At 42.3% G+C, this 24,183-nt stretch overlaps 1 protein-coding gene and 1 long non-coding RNA gene across 2 annotated transcripts; one reads left to right on the top strand and one right to left on the bottom strand.

Moving 5' to 3' along the window:
• Positions 1 to 2,542: 2,542 nt before the first annotated feature.
• Positions 2,543 to 3,383, top strand: LOC132210762 (uncharacterized). Its single transcript, XM_059652894.1, is given in 3 exon segments — positions 2,543 to 2,876; positions 2,879 to 3,019; positions 3,022 to 3,383. Coding segments are annotated over 3 exon segments (837 nt in total).
• Positions 3,384 to 13,627: 10,244 nt separating this feature from the next.
• Positions 13,628 to 24,159, bottom strand: LOC125461606 (uncharacterized). The gene is made up of 3 exons (XR_007249516.2): positions 23,983 to 24,159; positions 17,036 to 17,135; positions 13,628 to 16,305 (listed from the first exon to the last, which is right to left on the bottom strand). It is a non-coding gene; the product is annotated as an uncharacterized LOC125461606 (long non-coding RNA).
• Between the last annotated feature and the right edge of the window lie 24 nt (positions 24,160 to 24,183).

The raw sequence follows: 24,183 nt of genomic DNA, 5'->3' as shown, positions 1-24,183 counted from the left end.
TGCTGAGGGTGAGACTGAAGCCTGTGTAGGATGAGCTTGGAGATGGTCTTGATCAAGGGTGCAATTTAGGATGAACTATAGTTGCTCTAGAAAATAGAGTTGAATTGGGGTCAAAATAGGACAGAGAACTGCCTCACCTTATCTCATTCATGGTGAACTAACCGAGGGCGTCATTTCTTTCCAATACTAATTATTGCCAAATATGAAGCAACTGGTCAGAATGGAAACTGTCCTGATATTGTCCATTTATACCTATGGTTTGAATGGGGAACTCTAACAAGCAGCAGCAGGGGTGAGTCATATAGATATGTTTAAGGAGAAACTGGAGACGAGTACCAGAGAGCCATGAAATGGAAAAAGGATTCATTTATATAAATGCGATTTACATAAATGATCTGGATGTGAATGTAAAAGGCATGATTAGTAAATTTGCGGATGATAAAAAATTAAGAGGCATCGTTGATAGTGAAGATGGTTATCAAAAATTACAGAAGGATCTTGATCAGATGTGGAAATGGGCTGAGGATTGTCAAATGCAATTCAATCTAGATATGCATGAGGTGTTGCACTTTGGAAAGTCAAACCAGTTGGAACTTATACAGTAAATGGTAAGGTCCTGTGGAGTGTTGTGGAACAGAGGGACCTTGGAGTACAAGTACATCGTTCATTGAAAGCGGTGTCACAGGTGGACAGGGTGATGAAGAAGGCATTTAGCATGCTGGCCTCCATCATTCGAGGCATTGAGTAGAGGAGTTAGGACGTTATGTTACAGTTGTATGAGTCTTTGGTGAGGCCACACTTGGAGTATTGTACACAGTTTGTCACTCTGTTATAGGAAAGACATAGTTAAACTGGAAAGTGTGCAAAGATGGTTTACGAAGATGTTGCCAGGACTAATAGGCCTGAGTTATAGGGAGAGGTTGGCCAGGATAGGACTTTTTTCCTTGGAACATAGGAGAATGAATCTTATTGAGGTATATAAAATCATTAGGGGCATAGATAGGATGAATGCATATAATCTTTTCCCAGGGATGGGGAATTGGAAACTCAAGGGCATAGATTTAAGGTGCGAGAGGAAAGATTTAAGAAGGACCTGAGGGGAAATTTCTTCAAACAGGGAGAAGTGTATATGTGTCAGAGATAATGGAAACTGCAGATGCTGGAGAATCTGAGATAACAAAGTGTGGAGCTGGATGAACACAGCAGGCCAAGCAGAATCTTAGGAGCTCCTAAGATGCTGCTTGGCCTGCTGTGTTCATCCAGCTCCACACTTTGTTATCTCGAAGTGCATATGTGGAATGGGCTGACAGAAAAAGTGGTTGAGGCAGGTACAAAAGCAACATTTAAAAAACATTTGGAAAGGTACTTGGATAGGAAGGGTTTAAAAGGATATGGACCCAATGCAGACAATTGGAACTAGCTGAGTGGGCACCATGGTCAGCATGGGCCAGTTTGGGCTAGAGGATCTGTTCCAATGCTGCGTTACTCTATGACTGTATGATTACTCAAACTGAAATGTTAACTCTGCTTTCTCTCCACAGATGCTGCCAGACCTGCTGAGTTTCTCCAGCAATTTCCGTTTTTATTACAAGGAATATGATGGGGTTAGACAAAGCGGGGGGGGGTGACAGGAGGCTTCAGTGGGTTGCATGGCTGAATGGCCTGTTTCAGTGTGGTGTATTCCAGGTAAATATATTTACTGTGATATTGTATTGGCCATGACTCTGGTGAAGAAGATTGGGGCTAATGATGGTCCCAGGTCCCTCAGTAAGTTTTCACAAGTTGGGCTTCCTTATTAGCATTGGAACAAGTGGCTTCCCTTTCGCAGAATGCAGGACTTCCCAAAGTATGGAGTCAGACCTCTAAGGGGAATTGGTGAGCTGAAAGTTTAGGCAGCAATATGAAATTATAAAGGCTGTTCTCCTGATCTAACGGACAGGACACCACTTTTCTACACCCTCCATCATCCCACTCTCATAGATTGCACCCTATCACATCCAATTCTCATAAGGTCTCTACAGCCCCATCTCTCTGACTCCCCAAACTCCCTTCTCACAGGACTCCTCCGCAACCCATGTTACTGATACCACTCCTCCCAAACTCTCTCCCTCAGGGATGTCTCAACTTCCCTCTTACGGGTTCCTCCCAATACCTCACTCGTATGTTCCCCCAGTCACTGTTCACAGGTTCTCCCATCCCACAACCCATTCTCTCACAACATCTCCACTTTGTGGCTTCCATTGTGCTCTTGCATCAATTTAAAAGCCTGAAAATTGGGTTACCATGGAGCAGGAGTTTGGGAAGGTGCAATGTATTATTTTTATAAATGGTTGGCAGCTTTATTAAGGGTGTGGGTACAGTAACAGGGGGAAGGGTAGTGAACAGAGATCAGACTGCTGCCCTCAAGCATTTGAACTGTTTTCCAATTTCTTCCCAAGAATTGTGATGCCACCTGTGAGAATTCTCAACTAGCCTTTCACCAGATCAAAAGGAAAAGACTGGGCTGATTGATCCAAAATAATAATTTAAAACTGTGAACATTATGTTGGTACCACGCAACCAGAGTGAACCAGCTAGTTGCAGTGAACATACAGTGGGAGACACAGTTATCGTCCCATTTATGATCCTACTGGCTTTTCCTATAATTCTGAGCAATGTCCTGAGTCTGGTTGTATTTCTAGGTTCCAAGAATTTAACACAAACTCCTCAAAGTTATCTGAAAGCCTCCCTAGCCCTGGTAGATCTCAGTGTTGGTATGCTAGTGGTCCCTGATTCCATCTACAGTCAGATCACATTAAGTACTAGAGGGACCCCTGGTAAGTTGAGAAAGCCTGAGGGGACACTTCCCATTTTCCAGCCTTGTCTGCTGACTGGACCCCATTTGCCAGCTGCACTTTTATCGCCGTCACCACAATCTTCCCGCTGTACATCTTGAGAAGCATCACAATGCTGAAGCACTTGCACAAGAATTTGCTTATCACGATGAGGAGAATGTGCTCCCTGGTCACCTTGTCTTGGGGCTTAGTTTCTTCATGCCAGTGGTCTCCGGGGATGGCATTGTCGTCCAGTGTAGCCCTTCCTCTAACTTATGCATCTATATATTCAGCAGAAGGATCCAGATCTTGGCTTAGAAGATCACATTCCTCTTCTCTACCTTCAATATCTTCCTCCTGGGTGGCGTGGTGTTCAAAGTGCTGACCTTCTCCTCTATCCATCAATTCTGCAGACATAGAGAACTTTTAGCTGAATCTGAATGCACTTCTCAGCCCCTCACCATTACCCAGCCAAATATCTGCTTTTCAGACATCACTGCGGCTAAAGACATTGTGATAAAGGCAGCCCTTTCAAAGTGTGGTAGGATTCATGATCTATTTCAAGACTAAGGCACACGGTCCTCTCTGTCTCACATTTATTGGCTGCCTGGTGGAATTCTCTGTCCTGTGGAGAGATAGTAGCAACTGCAGATGCTGGAGAATTTGAGATAACAAGGTGTAGAGCTGGATGAACACAGCAGGCCAAGAGGCATCAGAGGAGCAGGAAAGCTGACGTTTCGGGCCTAGACCCTTCTTCAGGATTGTTCCACCATGCTGTTTCTTTTTTCTTTATTCATTTTCAGGACGAGGGTATCACTGGCTCGGCAGCATGTATTGCCCATCCCTAATTGCCCAGACAGCAGTTAAGAGTCAACCACATTGCTATGGACCTGGAGTCACATGAAGGCCAGACCAGGTAAGGGTGACAGTTTCCTTCCCTGAAGGACATTAGTGAGCCAATGGATTTTTCCCAACAATCAGCAATAGATTCATGGACATCATTAGATTCTTAATTCCAGATGTTTAATGAATTCAAATTCCACCATCTGCCATGGTGGGATTTGAACTTGGATCCCCAGAACATTATCTGGATCTCTTGAATAACAGTCCAGCTATAATACCACTAGGCCATCACCTTCCTGTGGTGGTGCTGCGGAATGCACTGACGCAAGCTTTCCTGCTACACCTTCTGGATCCCGAATTCCAGCAGTGACTGCATCCGCGAACACAGATTGTGCCACAGGTTTCAGGAGCTGTCCACTGTCCTAGTGCTGAAACCCAGGCACGGCACAGAGAAAACAAAGTGTGGAGCTGAATGAAGACAGCAGGCCAAGCAGCATCAGAGGAGCAGGAACACTGATGAACATTTAGAGAAAACAAAAATTCTGAAGAAGGGTCCAGGCCCGAAACATCAGCTTTCCTGCTCCTCTGATGCTGCTTGGCTGTTGTGTTCATCCAGCTCTACACCTTGTTATCTCAGATTCTCCAGCATCTGCAGTTCCTACTATCTCTCCACAGGACAGAGAACTCAGCCAATAAATATGAGACAAGGACGACCACATGCCTTAGTCCTGAAATAGATCATCAATCCTATCACACTTCGAAAGGGCTACCTTTATCACCAGAATGCTGAGTAAAGCTTATCCATCTTAATTAAGCTTTGACCCTTTTTGCCACTTTTATGTTCATACTTTATCCTTTCCTGTCCACTCTGGGTATCATTATCCAATAGTTACTATGCAATGTGCCATATCCTTTTGCTTTGTAAGTTTATATAAGTAAAGTCCTGTTTGCACCTTATTTCTGTCACGTTCATGCCCTATTGAACTCACCTATTGGCCTGTGGTGGGATTTTACAAATATCTCATCTGAAACAGGTTATCAATTGCTATCTTGCCTCACCATTGATAGCTGGAAGGTAAGGAAGAGAAATGGAATGGGAGGAGAAATTATTGCACCCATTGTGACCCAAAGTTTCCCTCCCCATCCACATCCCCAACCCTACCATGAGAGAAGGCAGGTAACAAAACAAGAAGACTTAAAGGAACAATTTGGAAATATGAGACGGTGACAGCACTTGGCATTGTGAAGAAATTTACAAACTCAGGCAAGAGTGAGAGCAGCCTGGTGACAGCCCTCCAACTTCCACAAGCTCCTTACGGGCAGCATGTCACACACTGCATCAAAAGTTTGTGACTCACATACTGTGTTGGTTTTTCTTTGCTTTATGTGTTCCCTTTCAGTGATAGCACTGACTTTCATTGTCACTCCAGTGAAATGTTTCTTCACAGTGATGCAGATTGACCAATTTAGTGATTCGGGCACCTTGTTTTTAATCTGCTCTTCACAATGTTGCAATTAAAGAAATCAAGCCACTCCCTAAATTCACCAGCAGTGAGTGAGGATATGGAAGAAAAATAATGAGGAACAATAGGATAAGGTCAGGAACAAAATATTTGGGATATTACTCTGCATTATGTAATGGAACTGCTGAGTGAACATTTCTATTAGCTTTTCATTTAAAGACTAGGAATTAAATCACTTTCACCAAAATTGCATAGTTTTATATTGTCCTTTTATATATTTTCTAATCAACTTATTTCAAGATGTTATTACAAATAACTGCAGCAGGTTGGACTTCAACACAGGATCCCAGACAAGAGCACAGTTACTGCACCGCAATACCCCTTTAAAGTGTCTCTTTAATTATTTTTTATTTACGTATCCTATCAGCTATTAAAAAGAAGCAGCAGGTGCCAATTAAATCACTGCATAAATTGGTCAGAATTACATGCTGATGTTGACAGTGTAAGGGAACAAATGGTATAAACATTTGTAAGAAGATAGCAGCACAGGAGCAGAGTTACTACACTAGTAATCCAGAGATAGGTGCTTTAGAACAGAGAACAATACAGCACAGAACAGGCCCTTCGGCCCTCAATGTTGTGCCAACCTGTGAACTAATCCAAGCCCCTTCCCCTTCACTATCTCATCATCATCCATATGCAGTTCCTGCTAGAGTTGTGGTGGTGGTCTGGAAGACAGAATGACAGGGTTTAAAAAAAGACAATAAAATAGGAGTACTTCAAACAAACAGGAAAAAAAAACTGGCTCATAGCAAAACCACAATCAAAATCTACAGGCCAACAATGGCAGATTATAAAATTACTGGCCATATTTACTAACCAAAATTGACACCCCACGGTTGAAAGTCAGTCTGCATCTATGACATTTAGATTACCAGAAAAAATTGGAAATTGTACTCTTCAAAATCATCTCCTTTAGACTTGGGGGTACAGTTGAATAGATGGTGACATTTTCTCTCCTACCGTACCCACCATGCATGAACGTGGAAATGGTTGTGGGCTATTTGGAAGCATTATGCTTCACAGCAGAGTCAGAATACCTGTTGTCCTGAGACATCAGCTTCTAACTAAAAGATAGTGGTGGTAATAAGTAATGGAGACCCCTGGCCTGATTCAATCCCACCATTTCATTAAGGTTGGACTGGAGCCACCTAACCACTTCCACTGGCTGAGATCACCAGAACAGCACATATCAGAAACAAAGTCTATGGCATTCAGACCCACATTGTTTAGTGGCTGGGTGGCACATTCATTCACTTGATTGTTGGAATAATGGTAAAACTATTCTGACACTATATTTCTAAAGACAGAACTAGGCCTCAACTACAGTAGTGCCTAATCTGGGTAATGCACTTTACGAAAGATGTCAAGGGCTTGAAGGGGAAACAGATTTACCAAACTTATACCAGATTTGAAGGATTTCAGCTACTTAGAGAGACTAGACAAGTTGGAGCTGCTCTGTTTAGAAGAGAGGAGTTTAAGAGGAGATCTTATGAGGTGGCTTTGGTAGATTAAATAAATTGAAACAGTTTTCACTGGATCAACAGCTTGAGGACAAAGATCTAATGTCATGAGTAAAATAATGAGACAAGATGATAATTTTTGAGTAGCTCTTATGATCTGAGATGCACTTCCAATGGGGATTGGATATATACTTGTGAAGGACAGATTTTCCTCATGACGTGGAAAAGGTGGGTCTTCACTGAATAAGACATTTTTCAAAGGACCAGGATGACACCACGGGTCAAACAAAAACAAAACAAAAATGCTAGAAATCACAAGTCAGGCAGCATCCCTGGAGACACAGCAAGCTAACATTTCAAGATAACAAAGTGTGGAGCTAGATGAACACAGCTGGCCAAGCAGCATCTTAGGAGCACAAAAGCTGACGTTTTGGGCCTAGACCACTTTGTTATCTCAGATTCTCCAGCACCTGCAGTTCCCGTTATCTCTGAAGCTAACGTTTCAAGTCTAACTGACTCTTCATCAGGCTGGAAGAGCAAAACTTCTTCAGGGTGGACATTCCTTGGATCAATTTTTTAAAAAATACATTTATCCATGGGATGAGGGTGTTTATAGTTAAGTCAGCATTTATTGGTAATTCCAAATTGCCCAGCAGACAGCTTAAGAGTAAAGCACATTACTGTGGGTCTGGAGTCACAAGTAGGCCAAACAAGGTAAGGAATGTAGTTTCTTTCCTTTGAAGGACATTAGTGAACTGGATGGAATTTTCTTGACAATCAGCAACAGATTAATGGTTATTATTTGACTCTTAATTCCAGTTTTTTAATAAATTGAATTCAAATTTCATCATCTGCTGTGGAAGAATGCAAACTGGAGTCCTCAAGATATTACCTTAGTCTCTGGATTAATAGTCTAGCGATAACACCACGAGGCCATTGCCTTCCTAGTTTCCCATGTTGGTCCTCACTTCCCCACCCCATTCCAAATGATGAATGATATGGAATACAATTTAAACTTTGCAACAGGTTGTCTTTTCGATTCTTAATGCTGCTTTCATCAGACTTTTTGTGCTTGGTTTTCAGGTCAGGAACTGACTAAAGTAGAGGACGAGGATGAGCAAGGATGGTGTAAAGGTTATCTTGATGGAGGCCGCATTGGACTATACCCAGCAAACTATGTAGAAGTTATACAGTAGTAGGCAGTGTGAATGCTGCTTAAAAAAAAAGTTGATATTTAATATGAAGGCATCACCACCAGGACCTATATCAAAGACAGTGTTTCTCCACTGACACCGCTTTAAAAAAATACTGTTTAAACTTTATTTTTCATTACTATGACTAACTTTTAAAAAAAAAAATTAGCCTGTGAATGCTAACATTTTTGGCTGGGAGGACTAACTGTGCCCACAAAATTCAGGGGAGCTAGATTAGTGTTCGAGCATTGGACAGGGAATTTACTGAGCCAGAGATCCACAGGCAGCAGAGAAGATTGCTTGAGGAGCAGGAAGAGTTAATCTTGTAAATGAACCATGGAATTTTCTTGACAATCAGCAACAGATTAATGGTTATTATTTGACTCTTAATTCCAGTTTTTTAATAAATTGAATTCAAATTTCATCATCTGCTGTGGAAGAATGCAAACTGGAGTCCTCAAGATATTACCTTAGTCTCTGGATTAATAGTCTAGCGATAACACCACGAGGCCATTGCCTTCCTAGTTTCCCATGTTGGTCCTCACTTCCCCACCCCATTCCAAATGATGAATGATATGGAATACAATTTAAACTTTGCAACAGGTTGTCTTTTCGATTCTTAATATGAATTCAAAGACCCATACAGACGTATAAGTAAAATTAACCAATGAAATCTAGAATAAAATTATAGTTTTATTATTATGTATTGCATCTGCTCATCTTTAGAGTTGATGGACCATGCCATGGGTAAGCATCACTTGTAGTTTGAACATTGGCCATACAGGCTGCTTTACGAGTAGAAGTCCCTTCTGCAGTTGCATAGTCATCTGATGTTTCACTCCAACCCCCAGGCTTTCTTTTCAACTTTCTGGTCATTTGTCTTCTGCTTTATTGCCAGTTCCTTCCAGAAACCTTTGTCACCAGGTATTTCGGTCAGCAGCAAGGATTTTCCAGCTGTTGATTCCAGTCAACTTGAGTTCTTGGTCAAAGGTGACATTGTACAGCGGACATTGATCCGTTGATATTCTGAAAAAGGGTCACTGAAGTCAAAATGTTAACTCTGCTTCCTCTCCACAGATGCTGGAGGACCTGCTGAGTTTCTCCAACAATTTCTGTTTTGTTTCAGAAATTCAACATCATTAGTTCTTTGTTTTATTGATTTGTTGGTCTGGCACTGACACTGAGCTAATCATGGGAGTTTGCCTTCAGAGATAATGCCATGCTCCATTCCATTCTTGTGACCCAGGCTAATAGGGTCACCACTGACTTAAGAGAGAAAACAAGCTGGCATCCTTAACACCAGAGCACTTCTGCATTTGGCCACCTGACCTAGCTGGAGATGGACAATATTCATCTGAAGCATTGGAGGTGAAAGCAGTTGAATTCTTTTACTTGGCTTACCTAAACTATTCATGCTTTGCTGCTGAAAGGAGGGTGCTGAGAACTAAAGACTGGCTACATACAGAGCTTTGCATTTTCATTTAGCTTGTTTTGGGTCCAGACTCGCTGTCTCAGCTTTGATATGATGGCTTTGGCTGATTTCAACATCAACAAGCAGGTTGATAGCAATCAATGGTCCAAGGTACGTGAAGCTTTCAATGTCCAGAGGTTATTGATGCAGGAATGACACAAGTGGTGATGGCCACTAACTGGATGTTGCCATTAAGACAAAAGATTGTCTGTCTATCAAATAAGTAAGTAATGTGGTATGTGAATTTCAGTGCCAGTGTGGTGCCAGATATGTACGCCCAAAGTCTCAAAGATTGGCAAATTGTATTAAGCAATATGTCCCTTCAGGTGTTTGCAACAAGCAAGGTACTGACCATAGCCAACCAGCCCATGCTCGCAAAATTCTCAACACAATGCCCAATATTAGATGTGATTCTGCAATTGAACATTTGTTTGATAATCCCAAATGTGGGAAAAGTTACACTAATGACCAGTTTTGGACTAACAGGCGCATAATCTGATGCAGTTACCAGAAAATGTATCAGAAGTTACATATATTAATACACAGGGTTCTGTTCTTTGCAGATGGAAAAACAAACACACTTTGCACCTGTTTCACTTCAACAAAAGGTGACAGCAAATGTTGGCTCATTTTTCAGGGCAATGCTATGACCAGAGTTATCCTGTATGGTTCGAAATTTAAACAAAATCTGGCTGTTAACTGTCAATCGTCATTAACTGATAGTCTCCATGACATCATCTCTACTAAGCAGAGTCCACTAATTAACCAATCAGCACTGTCTCTTGCAGTAAAAATACTGTTTTTTTCCCCTCCATGAATGGTACTCTTGCAAATATTCCTGCTGCATACAAGGTGAAAACCTTCAACAAAATGTGTTTTTGTTCAGCAGTAATCAAGCTCCAAACAATCAAATGACTAATTACACATTGACTTAAAATGGAGAATGATATCAAGCAAGGTATAAAGCTAACATTGAATTGATGGATTAAAACTTCCCCCCTATAGTGGGATTGGATTCTATCTGATCCCACGGTATTATTTTCCCCAGTTCATTAGTTAAAATTACACCCATACAATTGGAGACAGATGAAGGGAGGCAAGAACAGGGAGATTATCAAACTGAAAAATATAAAGAGATTACAGATAGATTATGGGAAAGGGGTGGCATGGTGGTTCAGTGGTTAGCACTGCTGCCTCACAGTGCCAGTGATCCAGGTTTGATTACAGCCTCGTGTGACTGTCTTTGCAGAGTTTGCATGTTCTCCTTATGTCTGCGTGGGTTTCTTCTGAGTGCTCCAGTTTCCTCCCACAATACAAAATATGTGTAGGCTAGGTGGATTAGCCAGAGGAAATGCAAGGTTACAGGAATAAGGTAGCAGGAGGATTGGTGTTGGACTAGTTGGGCCGAATGGCCTGCTTCCGCACTGTAGGGGTTCTATGAACTGGTCAGAAAACAGGCAAAAATCTTCAACCAAGAATGGGGAAACAGACTGATAATGAGACAAAGACAGATTGGGACAAACAAATGTTGAGGGTGAAAACAACAAATGCTGGATATCACAATGGGTCAGTCTAGATGACTCTTCATCAGAACTGAACTGAAATGTGGAGGGGCCAGTATTTATACTACAGTTTGGACGGGGGAGGCAGTGTGTACCTCCTCAGTACCTTGTCCAATCTTGTGTATTGTATTCACTGCACCCAATGTGGCCTACTCTACATTGGAAAAACCAAACGTAGACTGAGTGACCGGTTTGTGATCACCCCTTTGGTCTGTGCATAAGCATGACCCTGACCTTCTCGTAGCCGGTCACTTTAACACAGCGTCCTGCTCACAAGCTCCACTTGTCTGTCCTCGGCATGCTGCAGTGTTCCAGTGAATCACCTTATCTTCAGACTAGGAACTTTACAACCTTCTGCACTCAATATTGACTTCCACACCTTCAAATTGTGAGCCATTTCTTCACTTTCTTTTAGTTTGTTACATTCTGTAATCACGTCCTCTCTTCCCCCTTCCGCCATCCCAGTGGACCTGTCTGTCCTTTCAAGTCTGGCAGAAGACACACCATTATTCTGCCATTCTCAGATTGAGATCACTTAATCTGAACCATCAACATTTTTCTGCACCAGCACCCTACACCATTACTCCCATACCACTGCCCCAAACTATAACATAAATACTGTACCCTCCATACTCCAAAAGGGTCATCTAGACTTGAAACATTAGCTTGCTCTCGCTCCATGGATGCTGTCTGACCCACTCTGAGCACCAGCATTTGTTGTTTTCAGTACAGATTTCAGCATCTGCAGCAATTTGTCCTAAATAGTGAGGGTGGGTAAGAAACGAGAAGATGGCAGGTAGAGATACACAGACATAGGCAAAGTGAATTAGATAGAGGAAAAGGAGAAAAAGGCACAAGAAAGCATGTCACAAAAGCAGAGATGCCGAGTGAGAGATAGAAAAGCAAAGGAGGACAAACTTGATAAGTGAGAGAGGCAGAAACAGAGTGAAAGTTTTAGAGGTACGGATAGTAATCATAATGGTTAATAGAAGTGAACTATTCCACTTTTTAAGCCTAGAAAGTAGGGGAGAGAGATTTATCTATTGGTGGGAACATTGGAGGGAATATCCATGCTAAATTCCACTATTTTCTGCTTCATTGGTGACACATGGCTGACATTTATACTTCAGTAGTATCTTATGTATATATCACAGAATACATTGTTGTATTGATACATCTTCATGGTTTCCAATTATCTGCAAGGTGGGAGGAGATAGATTTACAAAGGATGTGAGCAGCAACTTCTTTACACAGAGAGTGGTTCGTGTGTGGAATGAACTTCCAGAGGAAGTGGTGGAAGCGGGTACAGTTACAATGTTTAAATATTTAAAAGTACGTGAATAAGAAAGGGTTGGACGGATATGGGCCAAGCCTGAGCAGTTGGGGTTTATTTAGTTTGTGGTTATGGTCGGTATGGACTGATTGGACCAAAAGGTCTGTTTTCTGTGTGGTGAGACTTTCTGACTCTGTGACTATTTGAATGAATTGAGTTAATATTGATTCAGATTGAAAAAGCAGACAAGTTTACTAGAGTTAAGAGAGATAGTAGGAACTGCCGATGCTGAAGTCTGAGATAAAAAGGTGTGGAGCTGGATGAATACAGCAGGCCAAGCAGCATTAGAGGAGCAGGAAAGCTGATGTTTCGGGTTTGAAGAAGGGCCCAGACCCAAAACGTCAGCTTTCCTGCTCCTCTGATGCTGCCTGGCCTGCTGTGTTCATCCAGCTCCACACTTGTTTTCACTAGAGTTAGCACGTGCTTATCAAAGAGGTCACCACAAGGTGAAGACGTCAGTCCTGATTTCAAATGGGCCATGGGATAAGTATAATCCTAACCCTCACTCCTCACAGGATCCTCCCCAATCCCCCATCGTGTGAATCAGGCCATTTTAAAACATCAATAAAATAGGTTGACACTGTTCTGCTGTTGGGGCCTGCCATCAAGCCTGAGAGACAGTCACCAATTCAAACCCTTGGGAATTCATTTCTTGCAAAGCAGGATAAGCGTTACGGCATCAGAGCACCAGGAATCCTTCGGGTTCGTAAAACTGAACAAACTGGTCAACTTTGTTTTGGGATAGCCACTTCTTGGTTCCTGCAGAGAAACTGTTAAAATAGCGTCAGGGTCTGCGTGACCACATCATTGTCACCAAATTACATTTGGACTACCTGGGCTAAGGCTGATAAGAAATAGCTGGAGGAGAATTGGTTAAAATAGTAAAAATGATGCAAACTGTGTTGGATATGAAGGTATTTACCATAATTTCAATCCCTGTTTTTATCAATTTCTGTGGGGCAGGTCGGCGGGGGAAGGGTGGTTTTAAAGTCTGGGCTGTCGAAATTGGGGTCACAGGAGACCAATAAAACAATGCGATTTTGTGAAGCTACAAACAGGCATTAAAGCAGGTCTAAGCCTGCAAGGTTTAAAAATGGAAATGACTACAGCAAAAATAAACAACACCAGCTGCAACTGCATTCAGCTTCTCCACAAAAGAAGGAATCTTATTTTTCATAGGCACCATTTTCACTTCTCACAGAGAATGGAATTTCTGCCACAGTACTTTTTTGCCACCTGTTTGTACATCACAGGCAAAACACAGTAAGGTACAGGCATCATAATGTACACGTTTAGTACCAATTAATGAGATGGCTTTCAAAATCAAATTAAAGTGCTTGCCACAATTATTAACAAAAGTTTGACATCTTCACAGAACAAACTAAAACATATGTAGCACATGGTGGATTTAACTCCAAACTGAAAGTTTATTCTGGAACAAACATATACACAAATAGCCACAAGAGGCTGTTATTACTCTCTTCTCATCTAAATTAATACATTACACAATGCTCAAAATTCCATACAACCTTTATATCTACGTTGTTGTCCATTTATTTACAAATCTAATTTGGTTTCCTATTCCTAAGAATGTTCCTGACTCAACCTTTCAGAATTTTAGAAGGACCTGGAACCATCTTGGCTTGTGACTAAGGACAATTTCCCTACAAGGGCTGATTTTGTCTTTGATCTTCAATTGAACTTTCCCCTTCATCACGTGTCTGCTTGACTCAGACCTGAACTCGTTTCTGGTATAACTTGCGCTGGAGTCAAGATTGAATTGATGAATTATTCGTAACAATAAAAAGCTATTCTATTCTATTCAATCTTCTAATTCATCAGATTCATTTAATTATTCCCAACTCCCTTTTTCTTCACAAAACTCTGAAGGTAAAATATGACCTGCATGTACAAACCTAACATATTGGCTAAATATATGTGAGGGCCACGCCTTTTTACAACTCTCCCTGCTAGCCACTAAAAATGATGTCCTTTCACCATATTTTCTGGCTCACATTCAGAATTCTTTCCTCTCTTCACCTCTATCGTGGCTTTGTTTCCGTTCAAATTACTTTCCTTCTACAGACTGTGCCTAATATAGCTTCAGCAATGAAAATTTTATTCTAGATTGCCTTCTAAGAAATGTTCAACCGGTAATATTGCAAAGTGTCTAAGGGTAAATAAACAAAAATCTGTGATTCAGTGAAATCTCACATTTCCACCAGTTTGTATCCAGCTTTAAGGGAAGGCAATAGCATACTGGTATTCTCACTAGATTATTAATCCAGTGATGGAGTGTTAGAGACTGAGGGATGACCTTATTGAAGTTTATAAAATCATAGAGGCCATAGATTGTATGAATAGCCAAGGGCTTTTTCTAGGTACGGGGAATCCAAAATTAGAGGGCATAGGTTTAAGGTGAGAAGTGAAAGATATAAAAGGGATCTCAATGTCAACTTTTTCACACAGAGAGTGATGCATGTATGGAATGACCTGCCTGAGGAAATGGTAGAGGTGCAGACAATTACAATATTTAAAAGGTATCTGGATGGGTACTCAAATAGGAACGGTTTTGAGGGATATGGCCAAATGCTAGCAAATGGGACAGATTAATTTGGGATATCTGATTGGCAAGTTTGACCAAAGGGTCTGTTTCCATGCTGTCCAACTCTATGACTCTAAGACCCGGGTTAATGCTCTGGGAATTGAATCATCTGAGTTTGAATCATTCCATGGCAGATTGTGGAATTTGAATTCAATAAAACTCTGGAATTAAGAGTCGATAGATGGCCATGAATCAGTCATCGATTGTCAGAAAAACCCATCTGGTTCATGAATGTCCTTTAGGGAAGAAAACTGCCATCATTGCCTGGTCTGGCCTACATGTGACTCCAGACCCACAGCAATGTGGTTGACTCTGAATTGCCCTCTGGGAAATTAGGGATGGGCAACAAATGCTGGCCTAGCCAGTGATGCCCTGATCCAGTTGTGGTCTGGTAGCAGCATGTCTTATGATTTGATTTTGATTTTATTGGCCCATGTACCAAAATACAGTGAAAAGTTTTGTTTACGAGCAGTACAGACAGATTACAGCAAGCAAAGGTTGTACAGATCAAAAAAACAGCGGCATACAGGTTACATTATTTGAGGCTAGAGTCCATTCAACAGTCTGATAATGGCTAGAAAGAAGCCATTCCTGAACCTGCTTGTGTCTGTATTCGAGCTTCTGTTCTTCTGCCTGATGGAAGAGGTTGTAGGAGGTCACTACCAGGGTGTGATGAGTATTTAATGATGTTGGCCGCCTTTCCGCAGCAGTGAGCCATGTAAATAGAGTCCATGGATGGAAGGTTGGCTCTGTAATGGTCTGGGCTGTGCACACCATCTTCAATTGTTTCTTAGCCCTGAGCAGAACAGTTGCAATATCAGGCCATTATGCACCCAGACAGTTTGTTTTCAACGGTGCATCTGTAGAAGTTGGTGAGGGACCTTACGGACATGCCAAATTTCCTGAGCCAGCTGCGGAAGAGGAGGCATTGTTGTGCCTTCTTGACTGTCGCATTTACGTGGGAAGTCCAGGTCAGGTTGTCGGTTATCTGGTTATATGGCTTAGCAGGGTAGGCATGTTTTATGCTCTTTTGGTCCTACTTTGGTCAGATATATCATCATTTCAACCCCCGCTCCCCCTTCCCACCCACTGTCATTTTAAAAGTCCAATCATCATTCCCTCCACCCACTTCCTATCTTATTAACAGCCAGACTATTGGGAACATCCAGATTATTATTAGCAGTGAAAAACATCTAGCCTCTCCAGATACACTGGAAGCTCAGAGGAACACAGGAATCTTAGGATGCTTGTCCACAAACTCCTGAAGGCAGTAAGACTGGTTGGTAGGGTAGTTAAGGCAGCATATGGTACACACCTTTATCAGTCAAGGCATCAATTAAAAGAGCAGGGAGATTATGTTGGAGCCGATCAAAACTTCAGTTAGGCCACTGGAGTACTGCTGCAGTTCTGGTCACCTCACACCTCTTGGAAGGTGGTGATTCCATTGGACGGTTGCAGAGGCGATTCACCAGGATGTTGTGTTGGATGGATCAGCTTGGCTATGAAGAGAGGCTTGATAAGCTTAGGTTGCTTTCTTTAGAGCAGGGAAGGCTGAGAAAGGACCCAACTGAGATGTAAGAGATTATGAGGTAGATAGAAAGTAGCTGTCCTACTTGGTTGAAGGGTCAATGAAAAGGGGGCATAATTTTAGGTAAAATGCAGGAGGGTTTAGAGGAGGTTTGACAAAAAACATTTTCATTCAGGGACAGCATGATGGCTCACTGGTTAGCACTGCTGCCTCACAGCACCAGAGACCTGGGTTCAATTCCACCCTCAGGTGATTGAGTGCGTGGAGTTTGCATGTTCTCCCCGTGTCTGTGTGTTTCCACCGAGAGCTCCGGTTTTCTCCCACAGTCCAAAGATGTGCTGGGTAGGTGGATAGGCCATGCTAAATTGCCCATAGTATTCAGGGATGTATAGATTAGGTGGGTTATAGGGGATGGGCCTGGGTAGGATGTGCTGAGAGTCGATGTGGACTTGTTGGGCCGAAGGGCCTGTTTCCACATTGTAGGGATTCTGTGTTGAAAATATCGAGAGGCTGTTGGAAATCTAAAATGCATGCCTGGCACAGTGGGTGAGGTGAGAAACTTCACAATCTTTAAAAAGAATCTGAGTGAGCACTTGAAATGTCATAATATGGGACAGATGTAAACTTAGAGTATCTTTTGTCAGGACAAACTTGAAGGTCGGTACGGCCTCTTCTCTACCATGTTATTCAATGATACATACCAAATGACTCTTGATCATGACAGTCCTCTCCCAGTCTTCTAATAAAACCTGGTGATGCAGAATTTCTTCCAAAGTCAGTCCACTCAATTGTACAATCAGCCTTAACAGGAAAATCAGATTTTTAAAATAATTCCTCAGTAAAATAAACTAACCCAAATTTAATCTGGTGAAGATAAACACAATCCTAAATGTTGCAAAACTTGATATTATTGCAGAGCAGACTGAAACAATAGCGTCAACTGTTTTTTATTTCAAAAATATACTTTATTCATAAAAATATCTTCTAATCATATAGAGTCACTAAAGCAGTTTGGTTCTGTACAGTAGCATATGAACAAAGAAGCAAACAGTGGAGTTTGATTCTATGCAGCAAACAAACCCAAGGCACTTGTTACTTGTACAAGATTATATTTACATATATTTGAGGCACCGGAAAGCTATGATAACTGAACGGATCCCCATTTAACTTTGGCAGAAAGACCTTATATGGTGTTGAGTCAATACCAAACTAAAAACTGGTTTATTCTGGTATGTACATGATTACAAACAGAAACAAGAAGGCACTATCAACTTAATAGTTAATCATTTAACACAGAGTTATCGTCAGAAAAGGTGGAAAAGGGATGTGTGCATCAACAATTTATTCCCTGAAACCTTGTATTCTTTTGAGTTATTCACTTAAGCAGTAAAATGTATGCTGTGGGGTGGGTACGGGAAAAGATGATTAATTTGTTAATTTTCACTGAGTGCTCCTTGCACAGAGCAAGGTGGGGTAACATATATCCCTGCTTGGTGCGACAAGGCAATATATTAGTCAATCACCTTTGTCCATTCGGAACACTAGCCTCCAAAAGGAACTTTGTACGACTAATGCTTCAAAATGGTGACTGGGATGTGCATACACGTGGTACGTTGGGGGGGGGGGGGGGGGGGGTGGGGGGGGGGGGGTGGGGGGTGCAGGATAGTTGGTTGTGGGGGTGATGAGAGACTCCAACTCAGCATTTTGCACTATGGCTATATATTGGCAATTATTTACATCCACAATGTTAAAGCCCCCTACTGTACCAAATATAGTTCTGAATCATCTGTGGATGTGCTTTATGAGCTGGCACAATGTGCTGCTCAATTAAGTACACAAATTGGCTGATGGGTCACTGGATCCTAAAAATTAACTCTGATATCGCTCCACAGATGCTCCACAGACCTGCTGAGCTTTTCCAGCAATTTCCGTCTTTGAGACACAAAATTGCTGCGTGTTGCTACTGTGTCACAGTATGTAACACTCATTTGTACACTGCCATTCTCACACGTCTACCATATGTAACCGCTCCATGATATCCATCATCCAACTGCACCTTAGTCAGTCCCTCTTTCTACTGCCCTCCACTTTGTCCACAAGGTATCTCTCTAGCTTTTCATCTTTGATCAAATGGCTGAAACACTTTCTCCCCCCTCAAGAGTTATTTTTCCTCTGCAATTGCATGCACCTCTTCCTTTGTTTTATGGTCTGCATAAGGAATTTTAAGTATACATTCTGCCATCCATTGGGGCGGCACAGTGGCTCAATGGTTAGCACCGCTACCTCACAGCACAAGTGACCCAGGTTCGATTCCAGCCTCAAGCAACTGTCTACGTGGTGTCTGCACATTTTCCCCATGTCTCTGCAGGTTTCCTCTGGGTGCTCTGGTTTCCTGCCACAGTCTGACGATGTGCAGGTTAGGATGATTAGCCCTAGTGTCCAGGAATGTGTAGGCTAAGTGGATTAGCCATGGGAAATGCAGGGTTCCAGGGATAGGGTCCTGGTGGGATGCTTTTCAGAGGGTTGGTATGGACTCAATGGGCCAAATGGCCTGCTACCACATTGTAAAGATTGTGTGATCCAAATTTCAAAGACCTCGGTTTTCCCCCACAGATAGAGTCATACAGCACAGAAACATCCCTTCAGTCCAACCAATCTATGCCAAACATAATCCCAAACTAAACTAGTGCCGCCTGCCTACTCCTGGCCCATATGTCTCCAAACCTTTCCGATTCATACACTTCATTGTAACTGTATCCATATCCACCATTTCCTCACAAAGTTCATTCCACATGCTAACCATCCTCTATGTCTGCTATCCCCTCATGTCTTTTCCAAAACTCTCCCCTCTCACCATAAAAATGGGACCTGAATCTTGAAATTCCCCCATCCTAGGGAAAAGACCACTACCATTATCTTTATCTATATCCCTCATTATTTTATAAACTTCCATAAGATCGCCTCTCAAGCTCTAACACTTCAGTTTAAAAAAAGTCCCAGCCTACCACTACAACTCAGACCTTCCATACCTGGCAACATCCTGGTAAATTTCTTCTGAACCCTCTCCAGCTTAATAATATCCTTCCTATAACTGGGAGACCAGAACTGGACACAGTACTCCAGAAGAGGCCTCACCAATGTCCTCCACAACCTCAACATGACTTCACAACTTCCATACTGGAAAAGACTGAGCAATGAAGGCAAGTGTACCAAATGCCTTTTCAACCACTCTGTCTACATGTGACATAAAGAATTATGTACCTGAACTCCTAGGTGCCTTTGTTCTGTAACACTACCAAAGGCACTACCATTTTAACTGTATAAGCCCTACCCTTGCTGTACAAAAATGCAGTACCCCACATTTATCCAAATTGAGCTCCATTTGTCATTGTTTAGCTTTTGCTCACAAATCTCTCTCGCTATTTTTGGTTGGAGGAAAGTATAGAGGGGATGTCAGAGGCGGGTTCTTTACACAGAGAGTTGTGAGAGCATGGAATGCGTTGCCAGCAGCAGTTGTGGAAGCAAGGTCATTGGGGTCATTTAAGAGACTGCTGGACATGCATATGGTCACAGAAATTTGGGGGTGCATACATGAGGATCAATGGTCGGCACAACATTGTGGGCTGAAGGGCCTGTTCTGTGCTGTACTGTTCTATGTTCTATGTTCTATCAAACCAAAATGTTGAAAACAACCAGATCCCAGGATAATTGGACTTGCGTTTCTGTATTGCTACCTCAAGCTGCCCCAAAGCCCTTTACAGTCAATTAAATACTTTGTCAGAATGCCAGAAATTCTGTTGACTTTCTGGAGGTGTAAAGTGCAGGAGTAATTCATGCTCTGAACACTAAAGCAATTATAATTATGATAATTAGGAAAGCCAAACAAGTAGCAGAAGTACAAGGGAGCATAGGAGTGTTTGACTGTATCAATCTCTCCTCTCAGCGTTCAGTGAAATGCTGAGGACATCTTCAGTTTGTAGGGAGCATTGCTGACATTTAAGGTCTGGGGCCACAATTTCAGATGATTTTGTTTGGCTGGTAGAAGTGTGAGAGGGCAGAACAGAGTGCCAACTACAAACGTGGTGGACAGGTATAACAGTCAAAGAAAAAAGGTCTTTTTGAAACCACAGAGCATTTCATATGAAGCGAGGCTGGATATGGTCAGGCAGAGTAGGAACTGCCGATGCTGGAGAATCTGAGATAACAAGGTGTAGAGGTTGTTTTCTTTGGAGCATAGAAAGTTGACGGAGAACCTGACAGAGACGTAAAAGATAATGAGCAGCATGGTCATGTAAAACTGAAAGCAGCAGTTCCTCTTAATTTAAGCATCAATACAAGGGGACATATTTGTAAAGTGAAAAGGCAGGAGGTTTATAGGGATGTGAGGGAAAACGTTTTCACCAAAGAGGGTGGTGGTGGTGGTCTGGAATGCACTGCCTGGGGCAGTAATTGGGGTGGGAAACCTCACAACTTCCACTTGGATGTGCAGTTGAAGCATAATAACATTCAGGAAATTTAGTGCAGGAGAGTGGGACAAGTATAGCTAGTAGTATTTTCAGCAGTACAGACCTGATGGGCTGAAGGATCTCTTCTTCACTGTGTAATACTATGATTCAAAGATGTGAATCCACTGCTAAGGTTTTATTTGGCCACTCTTCTGTTCGTTTTAGCTTAAGTTAAATAACAACCTTTACGTTACTTACCTACACGGGAAGTTACAAACTCTCCAAAATGTACAAACCCATCACAGAGATTTATGTACGGACCACCACAAAAGATAAAATGCTTCATCTCCCAACGATCCCTTCTTGTGCAGGGATATCCATGAACAGCTGAGAGGGTGGGAAGAGTCAAGTGCCAGCAGTTGTGGTAACAGCAGCACAGGTAGAAAGAGGGATGAAATATCGCAGGAAACATGGTGTAAGAGGGAGGGCTTTAGACTTCTGGGACATTGGAGTAAGTCGGTGGGAGACACAGATCCTATAAAAGCCAACATGGTTGCATCTAAACAGAGCTAGGGCCAATTTCCTTACAGGGTGCTTGCTATGTGGAGGATTTGAACTAAGGAGGCAGGGGCATGGGAGTGAAGAAGTAACAATAGATAGAAATGCCAAGGCGTGTAAAATACAAATAGAGATGTTATACTCCAAAAAAGAACAGCTTTTAATTCATTTGTGGGAATGTTGAACATCACTGGCTGGCCAGCCAGCATTTATTGCCTGTCCGTAGTTGCCCTTGAGAAGGAGGCAGTGAGCTGCCTTTTTGAACTGCCGCAGTCCTCCTGCTGTAGGTTGACCCACACTACCATCAGGGAGAGAATACCAGCATTTTGAATGAGCAACAGTGAAGGAACGGCAATATAGTCAACAAATTTTCTGAAGGAGAGTCCTGACCCAAAACATCAGCTTTCCTGCTCCTCTGATGCTGCCCGGCCCGCTGTGTTCCTCCAGCTCCACACTGTTATCTCTGACTTTAGCATCGGCAGTTCTTACTGTCTCTCCATTCTCACCATCTGTTTTAAAACTGCAATATTGATTCTCAGTCTGTTTTCAAAAACACATTTGTTGAGTGTACTGTATCCTACAGTGATTCAGTATCAATGCAGCACTCAACAGATATTCCTGATTTCTTTTTTCGAATTTCTTCCAATATTTTCACTAAGGAGAATGCCACATCTACTGGCTCACTGAGAGCAAGAATCCGCTTTTTACTATACTTATGCTCTTTTTAGCTTAAGCTAAAAGTCAACATTTACCTTGCTTACCCACACGAGAAATGATAAACTCTTCCGCATTTGGAACCCACCACAGAAACTGGCACCAGAAAAAAAAAGGTTTCACAATCCTGACATCTCCAATGAGGGAAACTTCAAAACACCAGGCTTCATTTTTGCTTTCTTTTTTCAATCCTTTATTTGCCTATATATCCTCCACCTTCATAGCTGTACTCAACTCTAATGATTCAAAATGGCAATGTGACCTTGTTTCAGTACCTAGCCAATTCAACTGTCCAATTAGAGTTTGAAATTCCTTCACTTCAGTTTTCTAAGCTATTGTGTCTCTTTTGTGAAGCCTAAATCTGACAAATATCAATGCAGCTAACATTTTCTAAATAAGACTGCTGATGTAAAGTGACACTTAATCCATTATAAATGATTTCCAAACCAATGTACTTCAAAGCCTAAACTCTAGTTTTGAATTCTGCTTTATGCCCATTTATGACAATGTGTTCAAATTTAATGCTATTATGCCACAAATAAAAATCTACATACATCACAAATTTGCCGAAAACTGCCCTTCATGACACCAATAAAACATGGCAGGGTCTCTTTTAACTGAAGCCAACCCAACTTAAATATGACAGAATGTACTGTACACTTTCATTCATCTTCCAGACTGACCCCACTGCATTTGATGTCCCTGTTGGATGATGAAGACACATTTCCTTCTGACAATGGTCTTCCTGCAGAAATGTAACTTTAATATGAGTTGATCTATTCTGCTCCCTGGTCAACATCTGTCTCAGTCTTACTGCAGCGTTCCAGTGAAGGAAAACTCAATTGGCCAAGGAGAAAGTAGCCCAGTAAAAGGTTAAATACTGCGGATGCTGGGGATCTGAATATTTTAAAAAAAAACAGAAAGCATTGGAGAATCTCAGCAGGTCTGCAAGTATGAGACTCAAACCATTATATCTATTTCACTCTCCTTAGATGTTGGCAGACCTGCTGAGTTTCTCCAGCACTTTCTGTACTTATTAAAGTAGCCCAGCATCTTATTCTGCAGCAAACGTAGGTTAAGAATCTAATGACGACCATGAAACCATTGTCAATTTTTGGGAAAACCCACCAAGTGCACCAACAGCAATGTGGTTGATATTTAACTGCTCTCCAGATTGGGCAATTAGGGGTGGACAATAAATGGACAAAAAAAGCCAGTGACACTTCCATTCCATGAATGAATAAAAATAGGGCAGAGGCAGTCATGCCTGAGTGGGGCACCTGGGGGGAAAAAAAAGCTAGGCCAAGGTTAACACAGGGTTGAAAAGTCATGGCACCATCACGGCAAAGAGTCGACCATCGTGGCACAATTTATCAGCTTACAAGATGCTAAAAAGTCTAGACATCCAATACCTATACTTTATCTGCAAAATTGCTGGGAGCTTCCAGTTGGCTGCCATTTATACCCACCACCCTGCTCCCTGGCCAACATCTGTGTCTCGGGCTTACTGCAGTGTTCCAGCCAAGAACATTTCCCACTTGGGGACCTACAGCCTTCAGGACTCCATATCAAGTTCAATCATTGTAGGGCCTGAGCACCTTCTTCCATGTCCTTTACCTCAACCCTCAGAGGCCAGGCCTTGGTGTCAACATGGGGTACTACCACAAACCACCCCACTATCAGCCAGTAATGGTCTCCATTAGCAGACATTCCTTTATCTGCCCAGTTTCTTTTTAATGAAGGACACTGGACCCAAAACATTAACTCTGCTTTCTCTCCACAGATGCTACCAGACCTGCTGAGCTTTCCCAACACTTTCTGGATTTTTTTTTCTTTTGTTACTTAAAATGTTTCTTTTTGCTAATGAGTCTCAAAGGAAAAGTCTTAAAGGAGGGTATTAAACGCGTTCCACCGCAGCATCCCCACAATACCTGTTCGGCCCCACTCTGATGCGGGGCGTTCCGCGAAAGCAGAGACCACCCATCCCTCGGCGGCCACCGTCGCGGAGGCTTCGGGACGTGAGCCGTGTGATGCACCACGGTCCCTGTAGTCCAGGCGGTGTGGGGCGAGGACTGCAGCGGCCGTTTGTGTGTGTGTGTGTGGTGGGGGGGGCGGCGTCACATCCGTTTCCG

The sequence above is a fragment of the Stegostoma tigrinum genome, chromosome 19, assembly GCF_030684315.1.
Source record: "Stegostoma tigrinum isolate sSteTig4 chromosome 19, sSteTig4.hap1, whole genome shotgun sequence".
In the NCBI taxonomy this organism is placed as follows: Eukaryota; Metazoa; Chordata; class Chondrichthyes; order Orectolobiformes; family Stegostomatidae; genus Stegostoma; species Stegostoma tigrinum.
The sequence above is the reverse complement of the archived record's forward strand: the minus strand, read 5'-3'. Positions and strand labels throughout refer to the sequence as shown.